Genomic DNA, 26,366 nt, shown 5'->3' with positions numbered 1-26,366 from the left:
CTCTATCTCTCTCCCTTCCTCTCTGTAAAAAATCAATAAAATATATTTTAAAAAATTAATCAAAATAAAAATATTTCACACCACATAAAAAGTCTATGAAATTCAAATTTCAGTGTCCATAATAAAGTTTTCTTGGAACTTATGTGTGTACAAATGCATTCATGTGGTTGCTTTTCTGCTAAAATGGCCTAGTTGACTGGTTGCACAAGAGACTATAGCACTGGAAACATCCAAACATTTACACGGTTACAGGTCACAGAACATTGCTGAAACTTTACAAGTATCCCATCGGCCAATCCCCAGCAGTCCAAGGATGTATGAGCAACTATGGTCCCATCCTACAGTTGTGAAAACTGAGGCTTGGAGCAAAGCCACTTTCCCCAAGACCCCCACATCTGTCTGGTCCCAGAGCCAAAGCACTTGGGGGCATGGGTGGGTTGAGCCCTGCAGCCCACAGCGCCCATGTCTGGGTCCCGCTTCCAGCTCCCCACGAGCTCCGAGAGCTGTCTGCCCCCCGAGGCTCACCACACTCCTTGAGGGGCTCATCTGACCAGTCCCGGCAGTCCCGGACCGAGTTGCACACTTTGTCCATGGCAATGCATTCGCCACTGTGGCACTTGAACTTGTTGGGGCCCTCACACAGAGTCACTATGAGAGCCAAAGAAGAGGGTCAGTGCTCTGAGCTGCAGGACCCTGTTTAGTACTTTTTAATCCTATATAATAAAAGCCTAATACTGTATGCAAAACAACCCAGTGGCGGAACAACCGGTTGGCGGGAGGTGGGGCCAGCGATTGGGCAGTGCCAGGCCAGCCAAGGCGGGTGCCAGTGGGCAGAGGGAGGGGACGGTGATCAGGGGGTGGTGGTGACCGGTGGCGGAGGGGTGATGGGGGGCGGGGCCAGCTGCTCACCAGGTTGGCGCTGTCCCCTTATCTGTCCGCTGGTTGCCTCCTCCAGAGGGAGGCCAGACTGCAGCTTAGGCCCCCCAGAGGGCTCCCAGACTGGGAGAGGGCGCAGGCCGGGCTGAGGGACCCCCCAAGTGCACGAATTTTTGTGCACTGAGCCTCTAGTAATATAATAATTTGTACAAGATTGTATGCAAATGTATTCAGTAATAAAACCTACTAACTATTGAACACTCGTAAACCCAGTTTAAGAATTGGAATGTCGCCCTAGCCGGTTTGGCTCAGTGGATAGAGCACTGGCCTGCAAACTGAAAGGTTCCAGGTTCGATTCTGGTCAAGGGCACATGCCCGGGTTGTGGGCTCAATCCCCAGTGGGGGACTTGCAGGAGGCAGCCAATCCATGATTCTTTCTCATCATGGATGTTTCTATCTCTCTCTCCCTCTTCATTCCTCTCTGAAATCAATAAAAAAAATATTTTTTTAAAGTAAAAAACAAACAAACAAACAAACAAAAAAACAGAATTAGAATGTCACCAAGAGCAGGACTGGGCAAACTAGGAAAGAAGGGCAAATCTACCCACTGCTTGTATATTTAAATACTAGTGGCCTGGTGCATGGATTGTGCACATTGAAAGGAAATTAATTAGAAGAAATATTTTAAGATCGCTATTCGCCCTTTCTCTATAATAGAAGTGTCGGAGATGAAAGAAAATTAGTAAAATGTATATGAAAATAATATATAAATTGATTGATAAATAAACAATAACAATATGATATAACAACAAAGACATGATATAAAAACAACAAAAACATGACATAAAAACAACATTGATAAAAATAATGACTGCCCTAACCAGTTTGGCTCAGTGGATAGAGCATTGGCCTGCGGACTGAAAGGGCCCAGGTTCAATTCCGGTCAAGGGCATGTACCTTGGTTGCGGGCACATCCCCAGTAGGGGGTGTGCAGGAGGCAGCTGATCGATGTTTCTCTCTCATTGATGTTTCTAACTCTCTATCCCTCTCCCTTCCTCTCCATAAAAAATCAATAAAATATATTTTAAAGAAATAAAATAATGACTGATAAATTGATTAAACTTATTCTAATATCTCCCTGTACACCACATTAAGAGTAAAAACACTGTCAGAGTGCTTGACTAGTTTCCCTTGTGATGAAGTATTTACAACTTTAATTTTAATGTCACACACTCATCGAACTCGAGAGAAAGCAACATATAACTGACCATGTGCGAAAATGGGTGCAGGTAGGAATATGCCTACTCTGTCTAGAGTTTGTTCTTGTGATTTATTAACAGTCATCACAAATGCTGGCATCAAGGGAAACTGTCTTCAAATTAATTTAAATGGGAGGCCAGTGTCAGATGGGCACAAATTCAATTCTTGGAATCAGAACAACCTCTCCTGCCACAAATCCTGTTAATACTTCAGCTTCGATTATATTAGGTTGCAATCTTTTGATAATAAATCTAGTACCATTAAAAACAACCAAAAATTTTTGGTTAAGTTAACAATAATGTAAAAAACATTCTTTATCAATAAAAACACATTTGTGTATTCTGAAAGAAAAAAACAAACAAAAAAACTCCCACCAAATTCACAATCAACGACAGATCAAAATACACTCGTGCATTTTGGCGCCAGCCAGAGCTTTATAGGTCGCGCATGTGCAAGTCAACGTTTATTTTTAAATTGCCAGTGTGCGTCATATGTACTGGCCAGTTGGACGGTTGGACAGACGTACAGTCGGTCACTTAGCCTTTTATATATATAGATGAAAAGTTTTAGCCCAGCCCTAGCTGGTTTGGTTCAGTGGATAGAGTGTCAGCCTGTGGACTGAAGGGTCCCAGGTTCAATTCCAGTCAAGGGCACATGCCTAGGTTGTAGGCTCGATCTGATCCCCAGTGTGGGGCTTGTAGGAGGCACCCAATCAATGATTTTCTCTCATCATTGATGTTTCTATCTCTCCCTCTCCCTTCCTCTCTGAAATCAATAAAAACTATATATATATATTTTTAAAAAGTTTTAGCCCAGTTGGTATGGCTCAGTTGTTGAGTGTTGACCTATGAACCAGGAGGTCACATTTTGATTCCCTGTCAGGGCATATGCCTAGGTTGTGGGCTCGATCCCCAGTGTGGGGTGTGCATGAGGCAGCCGATCAATGATTATCTCTCATCCTTGATGTTTCTATCTCTCTCTCCCTCTACCTTCCTCTCTGAAATCAATACCAGGGCCCAGGCTGGGGAGGAGCCTGCAACCGAGGTATGTGCCTTTGACTGGAATTGAACCCGGGACCCTTAGGTCCACAGACTGACACTCTATCCACTAAGCCAAACCAGCCAGGGCAATAAAAAAATTTTTTTTTAAGTTTTATTGACACGCATCCCTATTCATTTACATACTGTCTATGACTATTTTCTAGCAACAACAGCAGAATTGAGTGCAGAGACTGTGGTCCATAAAATATTTACTAACTGGCCTTTTATGGTACAGGTTTGCAGAGCCCAGACCTAGATTATAACACGCCCTTATCCATCCCACCCTGCTACCCTCTGCTACACCCTCAGAGGTAACAATGATCCTGAACTTTGGGTTTACCATTCTCTTATGTTTTTCATTAATAGTTTTATCAACATGTAGGAATGAACAATATATTAGTGAATTTCGCTTGTTTTCGAGTCTTGTAAAATAACTGTATTCAGTAATCACCTGCAACTTGCTTCTTGCTGAAGTTATGAGGTTCAATTGCTTCTCGGCCTTTAGGCGAAGATCAAGTGAAGTTATGAGGTTCACCTGCAGCCTGAGAGCTCTGGCCTCATTTTCTGAGCTGTATGCGTGATAGTCCACTGGTGACTACATCACCACTTTAACATTATTTTCATACACCCGTGTTCATAGCAGCATTATTCACAATAGCCAAAGATGGAAGCAACCCAAGTGTCCGTCAACTGATAACTGGGTAAACATAATGTGGTCCATCCATACAATGGAATATTACTCTGCCTTAAAAAGGAAGGCAATTCTAACACCTGCTACAATGTGGGTGCATCTGGAGGGCATTATGCTCATGAAATAAGCTAGATACAAAAGGACTAACACTGTATGATTTCACTTATATCCTAGAGCAGTAACATTCATAGAGACAGAAAGTGGGGGCTGGGGAGAGGGGATGGGGAGTGAGTGTGTAATAGGGGCAGAGTTTCAGTTTGGGAAGACCAAGTTCTGGAGATGGATGGTGGTGAAGGCTGCATAACAATGTGAATGTACTGAATGCCACAGAACTGGACACTTAAAAATGGTTAAAATAGCCCTAGCTGGTTTGGTTCAGTGGATAGAGCGTCGGCCTGCGGACTTAGGGGTCCTGGGTTAGACTCTGGTCAAGGGAACATGCCTGGGTTGCAGGCTCCATCCCTAGTAAGGCGTGTGCAGGAGGCAGCCAATCGATGGTTCTCTCTCACCATTGACGTTTCTGTCTCTCTCTCCCTCTCCCTTCCTCTCTGAAATGAATAAAAATATATTAAAAAATAAAATAAAATAAAAATAAGTCCTGCTTGAAGGACTTCCTTTAAAAAAATGGTTAAAATGGTAAATTTTATGTTGTAGGTACTTTACCATAATTTTTAAAAAGGTAGTGCATTATCAAACTTTAACTCTTTATTCACTAAATTGTTTCAGTCTCTAAATAACATAATGCTTTTTTTTTTTTTTAATCCTCCGGCCTGGAAACAAATCTGCAACCCAGGCACATGCCCTTGACCGGGAACCGAACCCGAGACCATTTGGTGTGTGGGCTACACTCTAACCACTGAACACGTTGGCCAGGCCCATAAGAAAAATATAAAAAGCAGTATCCTGGCCCTAGCTGAGTAGTTCAGTTGATATCATTAGAGCATCATTCCAAAATGCACGGTTTCAGGTTCCATCCCTTGTCAGGGCACATACAAGAAACAACTAGCCCAGCCGGGTGTAGCTCAGCAATAGAGGGTCGACCTAGGAACCAGGAGGTCACTGGTTCGATTCCCGGTCAGGGCATATGCCCAGGTTTCGGGCTCGATCCCCAGTGGGGGACGTGCAGGAGGCAGCCAATCAATGATTCTCTCTCATCATTGATGTTTCTATCTCTTTCTCCCTCTCCCTTCCTCTCTGAAATCAATAAAAATATATATTTTAAAAAAAAAAGAAACAACTAATGAATGTAAGTGGAACAACAAATCGATGTGTCTCTCTCTCCCCCTCCCTTTCTCTTTCTCTTCCTCTCTAAAAATCAATCAATAAAAAAAATAAATAAAAATTATTTTTTAAAAAAGCAATATCCTTACGTTATGTGTATTTACCACAATTAAAATTTTAAATTAATTCTATTGCCGATGAACATTTGGGCGGCTTCCAGGGTTTTGCTATCAGCACAGTGCTTCTCTGAACCTTCCAGAGCCGAGCTCCTCGTGCATGGGGACAAGTTTCTCCCGGGGGCATTCCCAGGAGTGGAATTGCTGTGTTGTAAATTCAGGAAAGTCTTTTACATGGAATTGTATTTCGCATATAACTCTGAGCTCAACGATATGGGCTTTGTACACTCTGACCTCATTAAGTCTCACAGTCCTGAAGTAGGGGCTTTCATTACGCACATTTTTTTCAGAGAGGGGTCAAGTAACTTGCCGGAGGACGCACAGCTGGTGTGGGGCTGACCTGGGAGCCCCTGCCCTGCTCTGGGATCCACCCTGCTTGTACCCCCGTATTCTGCCACGGTGTAGGGCTGTCAAGGCACGGAGCTCACCATTGATGCAGCCAAGCTCATCACTCATGTCCTTACAGTCATGCTCCCTGTCACACTGCTGGCTGCCATGGATGCAGGTCCCATCGAAGCACTGGAACTCGTCGGGCTGGCATGTGGCCACAGCTAGGAAAGACAGAGCACGTGTTGATTTTTCTCAAGGAGAGGCGGAGACGCAAGACTCCCCATCACTGAAGAAGCCATTTTCCGACAGCCCTACAGGAGTCGGCTGCCCTGGGCCTTGGGGACAGCATGTAAATGGAGGAGCCTTAGACATGGAAAAACACACCCAGCCTCCGTCACCTGTAGGAGACAGTGGCTATCCATTTTATCTGCTTCTTTGAGCAGGAAAAAAAGGAAAGAGGCGGCCTTCCTTCCCAACATGGAGGAAAACTCCCCAGGTGCATCTATTTTTGTATTCTCAGATGTAACCAATGTAGATTTTAGACGATTTCCTTTCTTTTATGGCAACAGTACTTTTTTCCTTCATGAAGAAGAATCATGAAAAATTATTACTAAAGCAACACAGCCAAGTTTGGAAAATTGGAAAGGGGAGGAAAGCACCCGGAACCCAAATATCCCACCACAGCCATCAAGGTTTTCCTAGACTTCTTTCCAGTTTTGCTTCACATGCTTTTTTAGATCACATAATTCATTAAAAAACTATACACCGGCCAGTGTGGCAGAGTGGTTGAGCATTGACCTGTGAACCAGGAGGTCACAGTTTGATTCCCATCAGGGCATATGACTGAGTTGAGGGCTCAATCCCCAGTACGGGGCCTGCAGGAGGCAACCAATCAGTGATTCTATCTCATCATTGACATTTCTATCTCTCTCTACCTCTCCCTCTCCCTGAAATCAATGAAAACAGGGTTGTTGTTGTTTTTTAAAAAAAGAAAAAGAAATAAAATAGCCCTGGCTGGTTTGGCTCAGTGGATCCCAGGTTCGATTCCGGTCAAGGGCACATGCCCGGGTTGCGGGCTTGATCCCCAGTGGGGGGCATGCAGGAGGCAGCCAATCAATGATTCTCTCTCCTCATTGATGTTTCTATCTCTCTCTCTCCCTCTCCCTTCCTCTCTGAAATCAATAAAAATATATTTTAAAAAAAGAAAAGAAAACTATAAATCCAAGGAGCCATTCTCAGCAGAAAAACAATGATATGGTCCCAATCTAGACAGAGACAACCCAAGTAAATCATGCTAAATTAGATCAATACCACCGAGTATAATGCAGTTGTTCAAATGACTGAGACTACAAATATATGAAATATTGATGACATGACACCATGTGATAAAAGACATTACGATTAAAACTCAGAGGATGTACATGGTGACTAGAATAGGGTACTGCCATGGTCCTGACCTTGACCTCATACAGGACTTACTTTGTGCTAAGTCGTTAAGTTATATGTTCTTTTATGTACAGTGGGGCCTTGACTTACGAGTTTAATTCATTCCGTGACGGAGCTCGTAACTCAAATTACTCGTATGTCAAATCAAAAAGTGAACAAGTGAGACACGTGATGCTGGGCTGATGTTGTGGCATTCACTGTGATGTTCGCTGAGCCAACTAGTGGTGGGGTATCTGAAGCTGGCTCGTAACCTGAATTTTAGCTCGCAACTCAAAGCAAAAAATCGGCCGAGAGACGGCTCATATCTCGAAAAACTTGTTAGTCGGGACACTCGTAAGTCAAGGCCCCACTGTACTTTCCTTTGGGTTGTATTTCACAATAAAAAGATCTACAATTTAAAATTTTGATTTCAGGATGTGAGTGAGAAGAGATAATAAATCTGTGAGCAGAATGAACCCCTTCCACTTTTAAAATAATATTTCCAAATTTTTGGCACTCCGTATGTTCAAGTGGACACTTGCTCTGCTGTGATATGTAAAAAGGGGAATGATCCTCTTTGGAACCCATATGTATATCTTCGCATCAAAGAAAAAACAACCACCAAAGGTAACTTTAGCGAAGCCTGAACTCTGATGACAGTTAAAATGATAGGAGGATGGGATTTCTCGTTTTCTCAAGTATGTGTTTTCTCAGAAAATTATTCGGCCTTTCTGTGCCTCGGTTTCCCCATCTGTAAAGAGTGTGTGTGTGCGTGTGCGGTGGGGGGGGGGGGGGGGGTGGGGGGGGTGGAGGGGGGGGGCCTGTTCACAAGTGATGGGGATTAAATGAGCTTGTGTTAAGTTTTAGAACAGACCACATACAACATCATGCATTGTTTTTAAAACGTGACTTTCAAAGGTCTAATTACACCTTATTGGCGAGTACAACTCGATGGAAACTGACACAAAAAGGGAAAGACCTTGTGGATTCACAGTGACTCCACATCGCCAGCCTGGAAATAGCGGCCTGTGGGGTCCAGGAGCAGGGACACAGGGCCAGAGCCCCGATCTGCACTGTCTCCAGCGCAGGAATTCTGTTCTCCAGTCGCGTTGGCTAGAGGCTCCTGTACTGGGCGGTACAGACACAGGACGCCTCCGCCATCACAGAACGTGCTACTGGGCGGCGGCGGACTCTAATCCCGGCCGCCAAGGCCACGCCATTGCCCCATCCTACCCGGGAGGACGCCACCGCGCAGTGCGGGGGCGTCCTTGGCCGAGGGTCACTCAGCTCCACGCCCCCAGCCAGGCCTGGAGCCCAGGATTCTTTCTGAACCAAAACAATCCTGCAGCTGTGGCTTCCTCCCCTCTCAAAAAAAAAAAGATTAATTAAATAGGCAAGTGATTTGAGATCATTTAACCCCTTGAAAGCACGGAGACCGGGACGGGGGCGGGGAGGGCGCCCTCACCGCAGTTCTCCTCGTCGGACTTGTCCTTGCAGTCCGCGCTGCCGTCGCAGCGCCAGCTCCGGTGGATGCACTCGCCGCTGCGGCGGCAGTGGAACTCGCTGGCCACGCAGGGCTCGTCGCCGTGCTTGGCCGACGTGTTGCGGCCCCCCGCAGTTCTGCGGCCACTCGTCGGAGCCGTCATCGCAGTCGGGGTCGCCGTCGCAGGCCCACAGCTCGGGGATGCAGGAGGAGATGTTGCACTGGAAGCTGGCGGGGCCGCAGGTGGGCGCGGGGCAGGATTCCTCGTCCGAGCCGTCCAGGCAGTCTCGGTCCAAGTCGCAGACGAACTCTGGGGCGATGCAGTTGCCGTCACGGCAGCGGAACTCGTCTGGGGAACAGGTCTTGGGGGCTGTGGGGACGGAAGGGAGATGAAGACCCGGTCACCGGGAGCCTCTGCCTCCCTACACAAGTCCATTCCACAGATGGGGACACTGAGAGAAGAGGCCAGGCCCCAGTTACTGGTCCCTGGAGAGGCGGGAGATAGCAGTCAGGGGTTCTAGGCTGGGAACCTCGGACTCTCCAGTTGGCAACCGCTGCTCCAAAGGTTTCCTTAAACCAGCGGTCGCCAACCTTTCGAACCTCACAGACCACCAGCGGACCCGGTGTACCCCCCCCCCCCGTCCCCGGCCCCCCCCCCCCCCCATTCTGGGCCCCCTCCTGCCTCAGGGATTTATTAGCAGGACTGGTGAGTACAGCTCTCAGGTTGGGCTGGCTCGCAAGAATGGCTGATTAAGGGTTTGCTATTATTAAATGAGACACACCCCGCTCCAAAAACAAAAACAAAAAGCGGTAATTATGTGAGTTGATAGAGATGTTAAGTAGTCCTACTGTGGTAATCATTTCACAATATAATCATCTCTCGGGATCCTACCGGGATTGGTTCCAGAAACCCTACAGATACCAAAATCCAAGATGCTCAATCAAGTCCCTTATATATCTGTATTTGCATAAAACCTATATTTGCATATAAACTATATTTGTATATAGGCCCCAGCAGGTTATGCCTACACATCACTTCATTTGCATAAATTTGGGATAGTTCTCGGCTTATGGCAAATTCAAGTTTTGCTTTCGGGAACATTCTGGAATTTCTCTCCTCCCCCTGCAATATTTTCAATCTGCAGTTGGTTGCGTCAATGGAGGTGAAACCTGTTGGTACAGAGGCCAGATATACATGTGTATCAAATCATCATGTCTCAAGTCATACTCTTTAAACTTTCATGGATATTTTTTGTTGTTTTCATTGGTGAATATTTTTTATTAAACTCTCTCTATATAAGAGAAGCCTGGGAGCCCTGCCGGCATGGCTCAGTGGTTGAGTGTCGATTTCTAAACCAGGAGGTCAAGGTTCGATTCCCGGGCAGGACACATGCCGGGGTTGAAGGCTCAATCCCTAGTAGGGGGGCGTGCGGGAGGCAGCCAATCAATGATTCTCTCTCATCATTGATGTTTCTCTTTCCCTCTCCCTTCCTCTCTGAAGTAAAGTGTATATATAATATATATATTTTAAAAAGCGAGAAGCCTGGGAAAGCTGTTTGTGGGCCCCATCTGGTGTTGCTGCACTAACACGGGCTGACCTGGCAGCTAAAGCTTCTCCAGCAGAGACTCATGGAAGCACACAGGTTTTCAGTTTCCTTCTGCTCTAGGCTGCCTCCCCAGCAGCCCCCCGGGTTCCCAGTTCTTGGTTCAGAATGAGTTTGTTCCTGCCACCCTCTCAGATAGAAATCTGGGTCTCTGGGCCAATGCACTCTGAAATGTGGCCCCTGAGTGTCCTTGAGTCAGGTCATCCACCTCCACTGAGTCTGACGATCCATTAGCTGTGAAGTCACCTCAGCCTCAGCTCACATCCGGGTCTTTTCCTGCCACTTTATTAGGAAGATGCTACAGAATCTGTGTACAAGACACATCGGTGTGGGGGGAGGGGCCCTCCAGCATGTCTCCAAGGAGGCCCATGGCTGGGACAAGCTGTTCTCCTCCACTTGGTGCCTAGAGAAGGTCCCAGTGCAGGGTAGGAACTGGCCAAGCAAGACCCCTCCTAGCCTACTATTCAGTTCCTTCTTTTTAAAAAAATTTTCAGTTCCTTCTTGCTTGTCTTTGATGGCCACCTGGAATCACTCTTAATCCAGCAGAAAGAGCTTGCTGATGAGGCCTGGGTGGCACTGGCGAAGGCCTGCTGGGGGCTATAGTCTGGTGTGGTCTGCACACGGAAGACAGAAGACGATTTTGTGCTCCAAGGGGTAGGAGACTTTGTAGCCAGCAAACAGCACCTGTGGGTCCTTCAACAGCTGTGATTTAATAATGTTTCCTAGTGTATGATCTTCGTTGATGGTGAAAAAACAGGCATTGAATACCTTGGTGTCCTTGTTAATGATGATCTTCTCGCTTCCGAACAGCAAGAATGCTTGAAGGCTGGAGGGGCGTTCATCATCCTAGTGCCACAGCCACCTCCAGAGCTTACACTTACACAATGTTATATGTCAATTATATCTCAATGAAACCGGAAGGAAAATTAAGAGTGTCTGGGAAATAACACTTATCCATTTTATTTTAAAATGTTCCCCAAGAAGTCATTTCATTAGATGACTACTAATGAAGGTTATTTATTTGTATATACAGTTGTGTATTTCTAAGATAAATGCAAGTAAACCATTTTGTTGTTGATTTTTTTTTTTTTTAATCTCTTAAGGCCCTGGATGGTGTGGCTCAGTTGGCTGGGCATTGTCCTGTGCATTGAAAGATTGCGGGTTCGATTTCAGTCAGCGCACATCTCCGGGTTTCAGGATCGATCCCCGGTTGGGGACGTGCAGGAGGCAGCCAAGCCATGCTTCTCTTTCACATTGATGTTTCTGTTTCTCTCTCTCTCTTTCTCTCTCTCTCTCTCTCTCTCTCAAAATCAATTTTAAAATCTTTTAAAAAATATTTTAAGGACTTTTATATTTTGTGAATTTGAAGAGTTAATGTGATCTTAGTTATTTTTTTCATTATTTTGGTTTTGAAAAAAAAATCTACACAAGTGAAAAAACAATAATAATCCTATATAATAAAGAGCTAAGATGCAAATGGTCATCACACCCTCATGCCAGCACATCATCACTCCATAACGGCGCAGACACTCAACACTGGGGAGAGAGGAATGGGGACCAACCAGGCACAAATGAGCTCTCAAGTGAGGAATGGGGACCAGCCAGGCACAAATGAGCTTGCAAGAGAGGAATGCAGACCAGCAAGGCACAAAGGAACTTGTGAGAGAGGAATGGGGACCAGCCAGGCTGCAGCCTGGGAGAGGGACAAGCCGCCCGCCCTACGGTCCCCCGCAGCTGTGGCTGACTCAGGCGAAATCAGCCCAGGTTCTGGGTGTCTGTGGCTGGCCAGAGAGAGAGAAGCCTGGGTCCCAGGTGCAGGGTGAGGCAGAGGCAGTTAGGGGCAATCAGGACGGTAGGGGAACAGTTAGGGGCGATCAGGCAGGCAGGCAGGTGAGTGGTTAAGAGCCAGCGGTCCCAGATTTCGAGAAGCAGTTGGACATCCCCCGAGGGGTCCTGGATTGGAAAGGGTGCAGGCTGGGGAGGGGGGGGGGGGTGCGCCCCCCCCCCCCCATGCACAAATTTCGTGCACTGGCCTCTAGTAATACATAAAATCAAAGAGCCAAGACAGACACCCAGCTCCAAAGTGAATTCCCCTCCAGGATTCTTGGTCTTGTTTCTTTGAAGAAGTCTGTTTCTTTGGTGAAGCTTTCCTCCTCTTAGTGGTTAGTTGGATGAGTGATCTTGGTGGGTGAATACCTACTGTGTGCTTAGCCTCCTGGGGTGGCTGACGGTGGTCATAGTGGCTCACTGACGGAAGCATATGCCATGTGGCAAGGACAACCTCACCGAATGTGCTGATAACCCTAACAGGGGCGCCATGACTACTGGCTGCAATACCTTCAGGCCGAGGTGGGCTTCAATGGGAGGGAGGGGGCTTGGTATCCGCTCCCAGGAGGTGGAGCCGAGTGAAGAGCAGCTGATCCACACCAGTCAGGGCTGCTTGGGGAACCAGCTCTGATAGCAGCCAGAAGCCCATGGGGCCACATGGACATTCTGGCATGTGGGCTGCCAGTGAGGGGCCACACTTACAACAGCCTTGCTCGTCCGAGCCATTCTCGCAGTCTATCTGGCCGTCACATCTCCAGAACTCAGGAATACAACGGTTGATGCGACCCCCACAGCTGAAGTCCTCCACCTTACAGGTGACAGACTCTGTGGGAGAAACAGGATTGAGTCTTAACTCAAAGGGAAGGCCAGTCTGCTTCCCCAGTCCTAGCTGTGCAAGGAAGAACCCAGTTTTTGCGTGTATTTTATTTTAAATTAAATCTTTATTGTTGAAAATATTACATAGGTCCCCATTTTCCCTCCATTGACTCCTTCTAGCCTGCCCCCACCCCCACCCCCACCCCAGGCCTTCACCACCCTATTGTCTGTGTCCATGGGTTATGCATATATGCGTACAAGTTCTTTGGTTAACCTTTTCCCACTCACCCACCCTTCCCCCTTCCCACTGAGATTCTGTACTCTGTTCCATGCTTCTATGTCTCTGGATCTATTTTAGAACCCAGAGCCTTCCCTCTTAGACTCTATAGTCTGTTCCATGCTTCTATCTGGATCTATTTTAGAACCCAGAGTTTTCAGAAAAAAGGTGCCAATCCCACCTTTCTGGGTCAAAATTTAATGGAGTTTGTTAAAAATCAGACGCTAGGTTTTGGAATGAGATAGAGGTGGTGGTTGCACAACATTGCAAATGCATTAATGCTAGTGAACTGGTCACTTTAAAATGGTTAATTTTGTTTATGTGAATTACCCCTCAAAACAATTTTTTAAAAGAGCTATCCAAGGGTTGTTCTAGTGATATCTTTGCTCCCCACCTCCCAATTCATGGTTGAACATATCAATCTAATGGCCGAAATCTACCTCATCTGTTCCCTGCTATCATCAAAAAGGGTTGGGGCCCCTGCTGGTGTGGCTCAGTGGTTGAGTGTTGATCTATGAACCAGGAGGTCATGATTCGATTCCCAGTCAGGGCACATGCCTGGGTTGCAGGCTCAATCCCCAGTGTGGGGCATGCAGGAGGCAGCCAATCAATGATTCTCTCTCATCATTGATGTTTCTATCTCTAGCTCCTTTCTCTCTGAAATCAATCATATATATATATATATATATATATATATATATATATATTTTTTTTTTTTTTTTAAGTGTTGGGATGGGTGTAATACCCAAAGGGGACTCACTACATGTCTCCGGGGATTCATCAGACTGGTCCTGGCACTCGGCACTCCCATCACAAACCCACTTGTAGGCGATGCATTTCCCATCTTGGCACTGGAACTCGTTTCTCTCACAATTGCCTTCCACTAAGAGAGAAAAGGGGAAGAAAGATTCAATGCCAGGATCAGAAACTGACCACACTACCTATGTCTGTTTCCTGCCAACTAAAGGACAAACCAGAAATATAACCCTATTATAACAGTCTGGTTCCCAGGAAACGAAACATGTACAAGTTAAATTTCACGAACCAAAAGCATAGCGGAGGATGCAAAAAAACATCCAAAAGTGAGACTTGTCAACAAAGTGTAAGTCTTCAACATAATGGTTTGTTGAGTCCAAAGTACAAATTCACTGGGATCTGGGGACAAAATATTAGAACTTTCATGTACATTTGTAAAGAAAATTATTTAGCATATTATAAGCCTGTATCGGAAACAGTAATGACGAAAATTGACAGTGCAAAATCATTAAAACTTGAGTTTTCTCCAGTAGGTAGAGTGGAAATAGAAAGAAAAATTATGATAAATTATCAATGTGGAGGCCAGAGAGCAGAAACCCAGCAACAAAGGTAATCAAATATCTCAACATCAGAGCAAAAGAAATGGAACAGAAACAGTAGCCTTAGGTCTAATAAGAGAAAATTTTCCTAGAAAAACACTTGGGCCCTGGCCGGGCAGCTCAGTTGGTTAGAGCAGTGTCCCGATATGCCAAGGTCAGGGCACATACAAGAAGTAACCAATGAATGCATAAATAAGTGGAATAGGGAGTCAGTCTCTCTCTTTCCAAATCAATTTTTTTAAAAGACTCAAATTTTTAGATAAAAATGAAGATGAAATAAGTGTCTGGGAAATTTCCTAAAATACATGATTTTTGCACCTTGGAAAAGAGATCAAAATTATATTGATTGTGTCCTGGCCAGCATTGCTAAGTGGTTAGAGCATCGGCCTGTACCCCCAAGGGTCTCGGGTTCAATTTCCTCTCAAGGGCATGTACCTGGATTGCAGCTTTGATCCTGGCCCCAGTCGGGGTGCGTGTGGGAAGCAACCAATCAATGTTCCTCTCTCTCTCTCTCTCACTCTCTCTCTCCCCCCTTCCCTCTCCCCCTCCTTCCTTTCCACACTCTCTAAAAATCAATGGAAAAAATATCCTCTGGTGAGAATTAACAAAAAAATATATTATATTGACTGCATTTCCTTTTGAATACTATACTTTAAATTAGAATGCACTGCTAGGCATATGGTAAACTGGAATCAAAGCCAATTTTTTTTTGGTTGGCAATTACCTGATAATAATAATCTTTTAAGCTCAAAGTATAAACTTTGATTTCCTATGTAAACTAAAACAATGAGGCCAATAAAAATTCTGACCTGGCTTATGTTAGCATGCTTTATATTGAATAAATAAGGAAGAGAAAAACAATAAAAGCAGCTAGAAGGATTTTCCTCATAAGTCAGATGTTCTGTAGGCAAATAGTATATAACATGAGTTTTGATTGATGGCTATATTACTTAAATGTTCCACTATCCTTGTAAGAAGACTTTTCCTTTTATCAATTGATTTTGAGCATTAGCTATAACCAAAAAAATCGTTTAATGGTTTGTGCGAAATGTAATCATTAGCTCATTTTGCACGAAGGTAATTTATACTGGTACATGCATCAAAGTTGAAGCAGACTTCACATCTACAGAAAGTTATTCCATTCTTGGGAGAAACCTCAGACAAAAAGAAATGGAGAGAGTAAATACTTGAATGATGCTGTCTGCCCCTGAGAGCAGCCTTTCCTTCTTCATTCTGGGCGTTAAAGAAGGATCAGGATCTGGGCCCTGGCCAGGCAGCTCAGTTGCTTAGGCATCACCCCATGTCACCAGCTGGATTCCCAGTCAGGGCACATGCCCAGTAGGGGGCGTGCAGAAGGCAGCCTATGATGTTTCTCTCTCCCTCTCCCTACCTTTCTAAAAAATCAATACTCCCCTTCCCCCTCTTATTTTAAGGGACAAATAGCTGATAAACGTATTGACACACGTGACTTGCTGAACATTACTTGTGTCTGACTTATTTTGTTCAAGGGTATGTACTCTGCATTTATGCGAAGTTCTAGTTCAGGCAAAACTAATCTAAATTAGAATTCAGATTAGCCGTTGCCTCTGGTGTGTGGGGGCAGTAATTAAATTAGAGAAAGGGTCAGAAGAAAACTCTTTGAAAGGCTAGACATAGTCTATATCCAAATGGGAGGTGATTACATAAAAACAGGTGTTTATAAAAACTCACTGGCCTGGCCGGCATGGCTCAGTGGTTGAGCATCGACCTATGATACAGGGAGGTCACAGTTTGATTCCCAGTTAGGGTGTATACCCAGGTGCTGGCTCAAGCCCCAGAGTAGGGGGTGTGCAAGAGGCAGCTGATCAATGATTGATTCTTTCTCATCACTGATGTTTCTATCTCTCTCTCCCTCTCCTTTCCTCTCTGAAATCAATAAAAATATATTTAAAACACACACACACACACACACACACACACACACACACACACACACACACTTGATCCTATAGAGTGTGGCTCAATTGGTTGAGTGTCCTCCTGTGCACTGAAAGATTGAAGGTTTGATGTGTACAAGAGGCAATTGATCAATGTTTCTCACATCAATGTTTCTCTCTCACATCGATGTTTCTCTTTCTCTCCCACTCCCTTCCTCTCTCTCTAAAAATTCAATTAGCCTGGCTGGTTTGGCTCAGTGATTGAGCGTGGACTCAGAAACCAAGAGGTTGCCGGATTGATTCCCAGTCAGGGATGCAGGCTTGATCTCCAGTAGGACATGCAGGAGGCAGCCAATCAATGTTTCCATCTCTCCCTCTCCCTTCTATCTCTAAGGTCGATAAAAGTATATTAAAAAATAATAATAAAAATTCAATTAAGAAAAACCTCACTGAACTTTTGCTCACTTCTTATCTATCCATTTTATAGTATATTGTATCTAAATTTAAAAAACAAAACAAAAACACTGGGTCTTCACAGTTCAATTCCAATGCTCTTACCAAGAATTAGGAAACCAGTCAGATGAGATTAGGAGAGATATGAGGAAGCCCCAGAGGAAGATAGAGGTGATAATGAGAGAGAAAAACAAGGACTGTTTCCAAGAACCAACATAACTTGGTAAGTGTTCATTACAAGGCCCAGATGACCAGGACAAGAGCAGAAGAGAGGGGGTGAAGAGCGAAGGCAGTGAGTTGAGCTTTGGAATCTGCCGTCAGTACTGATAGTTGTATTGCCCAACCACTGATCAGAACAGGGTGTCTCCTTTGGAGATGCCTCTACAATACACCCCAGTGACAAACAGCTGAATCATAATCGTAATCATGCCGAAAGCAGGAAATGACACTTCTTGCTGCTGTGGCACACACGGTGGGCAAAAAGCAATGGGAATTTGAGGAATCTTTGAAAAAAACGATACAGGAAGTTCAGGCAAGGGGCACTGGTGATGAGGATCTTGGAGGAGGAGCTTCTGTCACCATCCCCCTCCTCCCATTGCTAGCCAAGCTTTGGTTATCATGGTAGACATAAGAACATCCAAACCTGTAGGGAATTTTTAAAAAATCCTCACCGGAGGATATGTTATTGTTTTTAATTGATTTTCGAGTGAGAGGAAGGTGGGAGGGGTGGGGAGACAGAGGTGAGAGAGAAGCATCAGTGGGTTGCCTCCCATACTCGCCCTGACTGGGAATTGAACCTGAAACCTTTTGGTGCACAGGACTCTGCTCCAACTACTGAGTCACCAGCCAGGGAAACAAGACCTCAGATGCTGGGCAGAACTGACAGTGGTGCAGTTTCTTTTATGCATTCGAGAGTCAGGCCCACACGGCAGTAAAATTACATGAAAGTAGGAGAAAGCAAGGTGAGGATTGGATTACAGGACAGTTAACAAGATTATGTGCTCTCTCTCTCTCTTGCCCTAGCTGGTTTTGCTCAGTGGATAGAGTGTCAGCCTGCGAACTGAAAAGTTCCAGGTTTGGTTCAGGTCAAGGACACATGCCCAGGTTGTGGGCTCGATCCCCAGTGGGGGACTTGCAGGAGGCAGCTGATCAATGATTTTCTCTCATCGTGGATGTTTCTATCTCTCTCTCCCTCTTCCTTCCTCTCTGAAAGATTATGTGCTCTCTTGAGGGTGGTTATGCTTTTTTCAAGTGTCTTAATCTAGATGAGTGATGGTGAACCTTTTGAGCTCGGCGTGTCAGCATTTTGAAAAACCCTAACTTAACTCTGGTGCTGTGTCACATATAGAAATTTTTTGATATTTGCAACCATAGTAAAACAAAGATTTATATTTTTGATATTTATTTTATATATTTAAATGCCATTTAACAAAGAAAAATCAACCAAAAAAATGAGTTCGCGTGTCAGAGGTGTCATAGGTTCGCCATCACTGACTAGATGCACAGAAACAACGGACAGAGCTTGCTTAAGGCAAATACAAGCCTTTTCGAAGTTACATGCCTGAGGTGTGACTTCCCACCATGACCTGCCAAGCTAGGAATCAGAACATCCTGTGAGATTACTTTCTGTAGAACCATTTTTTCGTCCACACCACTAATGCTCTCACCACCCGACCTTTGCACAAGGACCTATTTTACAAACTAAAGGAGCCACTGGAAATAATAGTAATATCTTAAGGTCCTTTAAAGAGGGATAAAGAGCCCTGACCAGTTTGGCTCAGTGGATAGAGCGTCGGCTTTCGGACTGAAGGGTCCCAGGTTCGATTCCGATCAAGGGCATGTACCTTGGTTGCAGGCACATCCCCAGTAGGGAGTGTGCAGGAGGCAGCTGATCAATGTTTCTCTCTCATTGATGTTTCTAACTCTCTATCCCTCTCCCTTTCTCTCTGTAAAAAATCAATAAAATATATTTTAAAATTTTTTAAATAAATAAAGAGGGATAAAGATAAGAAAAATAAATTCTGCCCCGCCTGCATGGCTCAGTGGTTGAGCATTGACCTATGAACCAGGAGGTCACAGTTCAATTCCCTATCAGAGTATACCAGGTATACCCGGTTGTGGGCTCAAGCCCCAGTAGGGGGCGTGCAGGAGGCAGCCGACCAATGATTCTCTCTCATCATTGATGTTTCAATCTCTCCCTCTCCCTTCCTCTCTGAAATCAATAAAAATATATTTAAAAAAACAACATTAAACTCCTTTCCTGGACATCAAACCTTCACCTGGTAATAGTTCTCTAAATATCTGCTAGTCACAGGTGGCTGAAGACCTCACCAACAGGAAGACCCCACCACTACCTATTTCTATCAGACCAGGTCATCTAACAGCTCCAGACAATGTTTGAAAAGTGGATGGATTTTATTGTTATAGGTACAGTCAGACAGCAGTTGGCTGAGAAATAAGTCGCAGCATATTGCTGGTGGGAACAGCAACCGGAAACAGGGAGCACTGCCCTGGCCTGATAACTCAGTTGGTTACAGCATTGTCCAGATAATCCAAGGTTGTGAGTTCGATCCCCGATCAGGGTACATACAAGCATCAACCAATGAATGCATAAATAAGTGGAACAACACAATCAGTTTCTCTCTCTCTCTAAAAAATAAATCAATGTTTAAAAATTTTTTAAAAACAACAACACAGGCAGCAGCAGGTAACAACACATCAGACGGGTGTCCCCGTGGGAGACAGGACTGGTTCTGTTCTAAACACTACAGCCCAAAGGAACTGCACATCTTTCTTGTTTCCTCCCCATTGCAGAAGCAAGGTTTGGATTTCCTATGTCAGTTTCATTTACATTTCAGCAAAAGCAAAAGGGAGCACACACTTTTATATCTCCTGCTGGGGATGCTTAAAATTACGGAAGCACTGCACCCCACCCAACCCCCCAATCTCTAAATTCTAGCCCTTAAATTGCTCCGGTTATGAGTGACAAATCAGGAACCAAGTTATCGAAACAGAAAAGGAGAATACACATTTCTGCTTTTTCTCCAACACACAAATGAGGTAGTAAATGCTTTCGATGTTTGCTGTCCCGTGCTACTTGTGGACGAAGGAGCCACACACTAAACCTGACGAAATTAAAGCCTGGGAGGCCCGCATGGCAGGCCTTACAAACTCAGAGGCTGAGAGTAACCGCACAGGATGATCTGACACAGAAAATTCCTAACTAAAAGCGAGTCATGGCCTGTAGCTTCCTATACAAAGGTCAATATCTACCTTAATTGAGGCTGTCTGCTGTCTTTTTGCATCTAAGATAACATACCTTTGAAAAGTCATAGTGTGCTCACTTTGGCAGCATAGATACTAAAATTGGACCAATACAGAGAAGATTAGCGCGGCCCCTGCTCAAGGATGACACGTAAATGCGTTGTGTTCCATATTTTTTTTGTTTGAAAAGAAAAAAAAAGTAACAGAAATCTTCTTTTCCAGACCTCTCAGGGCACAACCTCTGCACCAGGGCAGACCACAGAACCCCTCATTTTCATCTTGCTCTAGGAATTCTATGGCTATGTTTTGTAAACGTTAATTGTTAACTATCCTGTGTCCACCAATGTGAAAGAAGTGTCTCTCCGGTTTCCTCTTTATCCAATCTCAGAGATTTCCCGCTTGGCTTTCTCCCGCCCCTTTTCCTACTTTGATTCTAATGTATCAAATAAACTACAAAACTGCCATTTTCCGGAGCATTTTCTCAGTCCGTTGAGATTTTGTTTCCTGGCAACTGTCATCATTTTGGCCCAAATAAACTCATAAAAAATTCTTTGCAGGTTCTTACATTGACATACTGAAGGTAGTTGTGGTAAGGGAAATAAAAACTATAGATAGAATCATTTCCTGGAAAGAAGAGATGCCTGGAGCTAGCAGACTCAGCTGAAAATGAATGAGAAATCAATTTACCAGTCTGCTCTTCCGAACTCGGACGCCAAGGTAGTTTCCCCAGGAGTGATCTCAATGGTAGACTTTGTTGCCAAGCAACTTTGGGGAGCAATAGCCTGTCCCTGTCAATATTCACTGCAGTTACTCCCACAGCAACAAATGGTCACTTGCTTGACAGCTGGGCAAAGTGTGGATGTTATTTTTTAAATATATTTTTATTAATTTCAGAGAGGAAGGAAGAGGGAGAGAGAGATAGAAACATCAATGATGAGAGAATCATTGATCGGCCGCCTCCTGCAAGCCTCCCCCCCACCCCCCCGCCCCGTCCCCCCCCTCACCGGGGATCGAGCCCACAACCCGGGCATGTGCCCTTGACCGGAATCGAACCTGGGACCTTTCAGTTCGCAGGCCGACGCTCTATCCACTGAGCCAAACCGGCTAGGGCAGTGTGGATTTTATTAATGTACTCAAAATGGAATGCTAAGGGTCCATCGAAGCACCCAGCAACAAAGGCATCTAGAATTGAATATGATCAGCGGATGAACACCACAGATAAGAGCAGGACTAGCCTGGAAAGATAGGATGAGGTACATAATTCCCCTTAAAGGTTTCCAGCCTCAAAAAGAGCTCTCCCTATCTTTTCCCAGTATTGCCCTGGAAGAATTTGCTAAGGCAGATACAACTCTTAACAGGATGCTCTATGTTCTCTGAGTTTGGGTGTGCCCTTGGCATATTTGATACTCTGCACACAACTATTATATAGATGTAGATGTGAACAAAAAACCATCTCCATCTTTGTGTCCTTTCATGTTGTGACCTTTGCTTAAACTCACTGTCCTTAGTAAGCACATCAAAACCTTCTAGTTTACCCTGGCTGGTTTGGCTCAATGGATAGTATGTCGGTCTGCGGGCTGAAGGGTCCCGGGTTCGATTCTGGTCAAAGGCACATGTCCAGGTTGTGGACTCAATTGCCAGTAGGGGGTGTGCAGGAGGCAGCCGATCAATGATTCTTTCATCATTGATATTTCTCTCCCCCCCCCTTCCTCTCTGAAATCAATAAAAACATTTAAAACAAAACAAAAAACCCTTCTAGTTAATGAGTATCTGTGTTCCTTAAAATATTTTTGTTAATAATGACCAGATGACAACAGAAATGAATACCAAACTAGTGATAGTATGGACCACCAGGATATAAGCCCCTGGCACTACCGTATCCTTTGTCCCTTGGTCTTGTCAATCCTTAGTACCTGTGTTATAATATTTAAAAATGTGCAGTCACAGGAGTCTTTAGCGGAGAATAACTTTAGTGGAAAACTGCTGGGTTGTCCCTTCCACTCTGGCCCAATCTTCCCTCAAGGAAATAGATTCTGTGATATTCTATGGAAGTGCCTGTTTCGGGTGTCGGAATGAAGATACCTTCTCCTTACAGTAGCCATTACGTCTTTGCTCCATCATCAGACAACTATTGAGGGATATTGATCTGGCTAAGGAAAGCCTGCAGCTCAGATTCCAAGTACGTTCATTTCCAAAGGAAATGAACAAGACACCCCCCCACCCCACCCCCAACCGGAGATGCTTTGAAGACAGACAGCCCAGGAGCCACGGGGGCTGCTGCAGCATTGGGTTTGCACCAGGAGAGAGAAGTAGCTGCCAGCTGCCAGCTGCCAGGGTCTGGGGAGATCGGACTCGGAGCCGCCTTCAGAAAAGGAGACCCATCCGCTCCCAGCCACCCAGCGGGAGAGAAAACTAAACTGCACGTCCTGCCCCGGCCTCACTGCCATGACTCCCCCGGGAAGGAGGGGATCAGCGTGTGAACTGCAGGTGAGTCAGGTGTCTCTCGACCACGCCGGGCCCTGCACTTCACAACTGCGGGCTGAATTATTACGCTGTCCTCTGCTGAGGCTGCACCTTCCAGCACAAACCCATAGATCAAGAGTTCAAAGCTCTCCAGTCAAAGCCAACCCCCTCCCCTATTTAATAAAAAAAAAAAAGCTTCCTGCAATCCTGTGAATCAGGAAACCCCAATCCGTTTATGGCTCTGGCAGCTCATTTAAAGCCACTCAGGACTGTGCACCTACCAGCCTCTTGTCCAAATCTAAATCTGAAACCCCCTGAAGCAGTCGTTCTCAACCTTCCTGATGCCGCGTTCCTCATGTTGTGGTGACCCCCAACCATAAAATTATTTTCGTTGCTACTTCATGACTGTAATGTTGCTACTGTTATGAATCGTAATGTAAATATCTGATATGCAGGATGTATTTGGGCGACCCCTGTGAAAGGGTCGTTGGACCCCCAAAGGGGTCGCGACCCACAGGTTGAGAACCGCTGCAAAGTGAAAAATCGTCAGAGAGGCAGTCAACTGAACCCGCTTGGGAGCCTCCGAACAAACAAGGCGATTCTGAGGGGTCCGTCGGGGTCGCACCTTCCCGGCCCGGCGCGGGCCCCACCGGCCCATTTCTGGGGCGAGGCGTCGGCCTCGGGAGGAGCCGAGCCTCGCAGGCGGCCCGGAGACCCTGCGACAAGTCCCGGGCGGGCGAGGCGAGGGCGGCCTCGAAGACACAGTGGGAGTGGAGGCCCGGGCACGGAGCGCGGAGGAAGCCGCGGAATTCGCCGAGGGGACCACGGCGCTCGGCGGGCGCCTCGTGCTCGCGCGCGGAGGAGACGGCAGGGCCCGGGGAGGGTCGTCTCCTTTGTGACGGGCGCCCCGGACCGACGCGAGCGAGCGGATCTCCGGCGGCCGCCTCATGCCGCACCAGGCACGTCGCGAACCCTCAGCCAGCCCCGCCCCGCGCGTGCGCAAGCCCCGCCCCGCTCCGCGCGCGCCTCCGCAGATGCCGCCTCCCATTGGTCAGGGGGAGAGACTCTAGGCTCTCCTGTTTGAATTGCGCCCAATGGGGGCTCGGGGGCGGGCCGGGGGCGGGGTGGGAGGCGTTGGTCGAGGGCAGAAGCGCGCGCGGCGGCCGGGTAGGATGCCCTCGGCTCGGCTCCCGGGTGCGCGGAGCCCGCGGGCGGCACAAAGCCGACTTGGAGCCTCGGTGACTCCTGCCCGCGGTGGGGCGCGGGGAAGCCGAACTTCGGGTCACCCTTTGCCCATACAGTAACTCCGGGACGGGGTCCCCCTCCCAGCGCTGGGGATCCGGTTCCCGGTCTGAGGGAGACCAGGGGAATCCCCATTCGAGCGGACTAGCGGGGAAAGCCGCATCCCGTTTCCTCCGGCTCCCCAGACCCTCGCGCCCCTCAGCGTTCTCTCCAGCTGTTGGGGAGGACTCTGTGCCATTGTCCCACGTCTCCCAAGGATGCAGTGATTTTTTTCGCTGCCCCCCTTCCCCCCCAAAAAATCACCAGGGGGCTCCGGGAATTCGGGGGGCTCCCCACACCCCGTGCGGGCGCCCGGAGCCAGCCTCACCTGCAGGCATCTCCGCGGCGAGGAGCAGGACGGGCAGCCAGCACAGCCTCATGCTCTCCGCGGCGCCCGGGCCCCCGTTCGCAGTGTCCGCGCGGCAACCTCGGGCTTCGCACAGCCCGGCGGCGACTGCACGCGGGGCCCAGTCATTTGCAGCATTTCAATGCGAGGTCCCTCCGAGGGGGAGGAGGGGGAGGAGTCTGCATGGGGTGATTTTCAAATATCTGCACCTCGCGGCGAGAGGAGGAGTTTGGGCCGCGGCCGGGACACAGCCCCTTAACCCCTTTAGCCCTGCGGGCTCCCGGCCGGACCCCGGCTTTGTGGGCTTTGGGTGACGAGCGGGGCCTCCCCAAACAGGAAGTGCGTCTCCTGACAGATCTCCTTTCCATTCCCACCAATTTCTCGTTGCTCCGTTCCCCTTGGGTGCCCCAAGATGAATGATCTGTCCGTCCAACAAGGGCTCGTTGCTTGTGACAGTCTCCCCTCGGCCTCAGACGGGAAAACTGGATGTGGGGAAGTTCCCCCTCCTTTCTCTCCGCACCTTTTCCTTTCTAGGAATTGAGTGTAGATTTTAGCCGAGTTTTAGTTCTCTATAGTTTTTAGACGGTTATTCCAAATCGCAGTATAAACAGTAACCAAAGAGGCCTTTGAATAAAATCCTCACAGAAGTACAACCAACCACGGGTTCTGTCTTGTGGGATTCGGCACTTGGATGAATTATGAGCAAAAACATCGCTAAAACAACGGACCCGAAACCTGGAGCCTGGACATAGATATTGATTTATCCTTTTCGGAGAAAGAGATGAACAAACAGGCCACTTCCTCTCCCCAAGGAAAAATCAAAACAAAGTGGGGCTTTCAGAGCCGACGTGACTGCCCAGCCCGCGGAGGGCGGGCGGGGAGCAGAGCAGCTTCTAAGGATCAGAAGCCCCTCCGGGGGTTTGTGCGGCTGCCGTGGCCCCCGGCCAAAGGCTCACACAGCACCTGGCAGCCCTGGAGGGGTCCCCCAAGAATGAGTGGAGTTCCCTGAGGTTTACAAACGGCGCTTGGCAGGGCACACTGAGCTCTAGGACGTTGATGGGAAACCCCTGGGAGAAGGCAGAAAAGAGCCGGAGCCCTGGCTGGGTAGCTCAGCTGTTAGAGCGTCGGCCCAATATGCCAAGGTTGCGGGTCTGACCGCAGTCAAGGCAGGTGAGAGAATCAACCAACGAATGCATAAATAAGTGGAACAACAGATGGATGTGTCTCTCTCTCTCTCTCCCCTCCTCTCTGTAAAATCAATAAAAATTAAAAAGAAAAGAGGCAGAAGGGGACAATCAAACCTTCAGAAAGAAAGACGGTGATGCATACAGAGGAAGAGGTTTATAGGCAGAATGGTAGTTCAGAGCCCCAACTCCAGAATCAGACAGACCTTGGGTGAGTGAATGAGCTTTCACAGCCTGGAAAGGGGAGAAAATAATGCCCTCTTCCCTTAGTTGGCATGCTCAGGGTCAGGGTCAAATGAGTTAATGAGCAATCACCTGGGCAAATTTACAAGGATGGGCAAGTTCTGAACTGTTGCAACATTTGTGAGTGTGCCACCGTGAAACTCCACTCCTTGTACCATATGCTCCGTTTCTTTTTTCAATCAATTAGGATCATAAGTTTGGTTTCCCTTCAGAAAAATGACAAGACATAGCATGCTGTGTTTCTGTGGGGAGCCCAGCTTTCCCCGAACCATCTGAGGGTAGGAGGCCCTGCTCAGCGGGCCTGGAAGAGTGGCCAGGAAGAGGCTGTCTTCCGGAAAGGAACGTCGCTCTAAGTCTCCAGAGCTAGTCCTCCTTAGATGCGAGGGCGGGCCTGGAAAAGGACCACAAAAGCTCTGAAAAGAACATTCCTGGGGTGCAAGGTCTCCAGGACAGCTCTCCCCAAGTCTCCCCGTGACCTGCCTGCGGAAATCACCAGGCCCCTTCTGTTCCTAACACCACACGTGCCCTGAGGACAAGGTCATGCTGATTCATTTTTCTACTTCTACCTCTTGGAGCCTCCATTGCTCTTCTGCAACTAGCTCAGAGGCTTGTTGTATTTGGTAACTTCATATAGACTTGCCACAATAAACATCATAAATGGGCTTGCTCTTTTATTTTTTAGTTTTTGACTGTCTTTGTGTGGCAACGGCATCTTTTTTTCTTCTTCTCTTCAGGGAAGACATTCTTTCTCCTAGGCACTTAAAGGTAATCTTTCTGGCCCTAACTGGTTTGGCTCAGTGGATAGAGTGTTGGCCTGCGGACTGAAGGGTCCCAG

The 26,366-nt window shown here is 46.9% G+C and overlaps 1 protein-coding gene, 1 non-coding gene and 1 pseudogene across 2 annotated transcripts in view; 1 reads left to right on the top strand and 2 right to left on the bottom strand.

The window, feature by feature from the left end:
- LDLR (low density lipoprotein receptor) overlaps positions 1–24,191 on the bottom strand; it is a 41,837-nt gene extending 17,646 nt beyond the window's left edge. The window contains 7 exon segments of the mRNA XM_070416064.1: positions 526–648; positions 5,693–5,815; positions 8,485–8,632; positions 8,634–8,872; positions 12,636–12,758; positions 13,787–13,909; positions 24,087–24,191. Of these exon segments, the coding sequence (XP_070272165.1) occupies positions 526–648; positions 5,693–5,815; positions 8,485–8,632; positions 8,634–8,872; positions 12,636–12,758; positions 13,787–13,909; positions 24,087–24,138 (931 nt within the window). The 5' untranslated portion in view covers positions 24,139–24,191.
- Positions 10,130–10,948, bottom strand: LOC139009826 (DNA-directed RNA polymerase II subunit RPB11-b2-like; annotated as a pseudogene).
- On the top strand, positions 20,087–20,191 carry LOC139011830 (U6 spliceosomal RNA). The gene has a single exon (XR_011471661.1). It is a non-coding gene; the product is annotated as a U6 spliceosomal RNA (small nuclear RNA).
- Positions 24,192–26,366: the final 2,175 nt, after the last annotated feature.

Source organism: Myotis yumanensis, unplaced genomic scaffold (assembly GCF_028538775.1).
Source record: "Myotis yumanensis isolate MYYU_CA2020_CCGP unplaced genomic scaffold, mMyoYum1.0.hap1 SCAF_5, whole genome shotgun sequence".
NCBI classification, from domain to species: domain Eukaryota; kingdom Metazoa; phylum Chordata; class Mammalia; order Chiroptera; family Vespertilionidae; genus Myotis; species Myotis yumanensis.
This window is presented reverse-complemented; position numbering and strand designations above follow the sequence as displayed.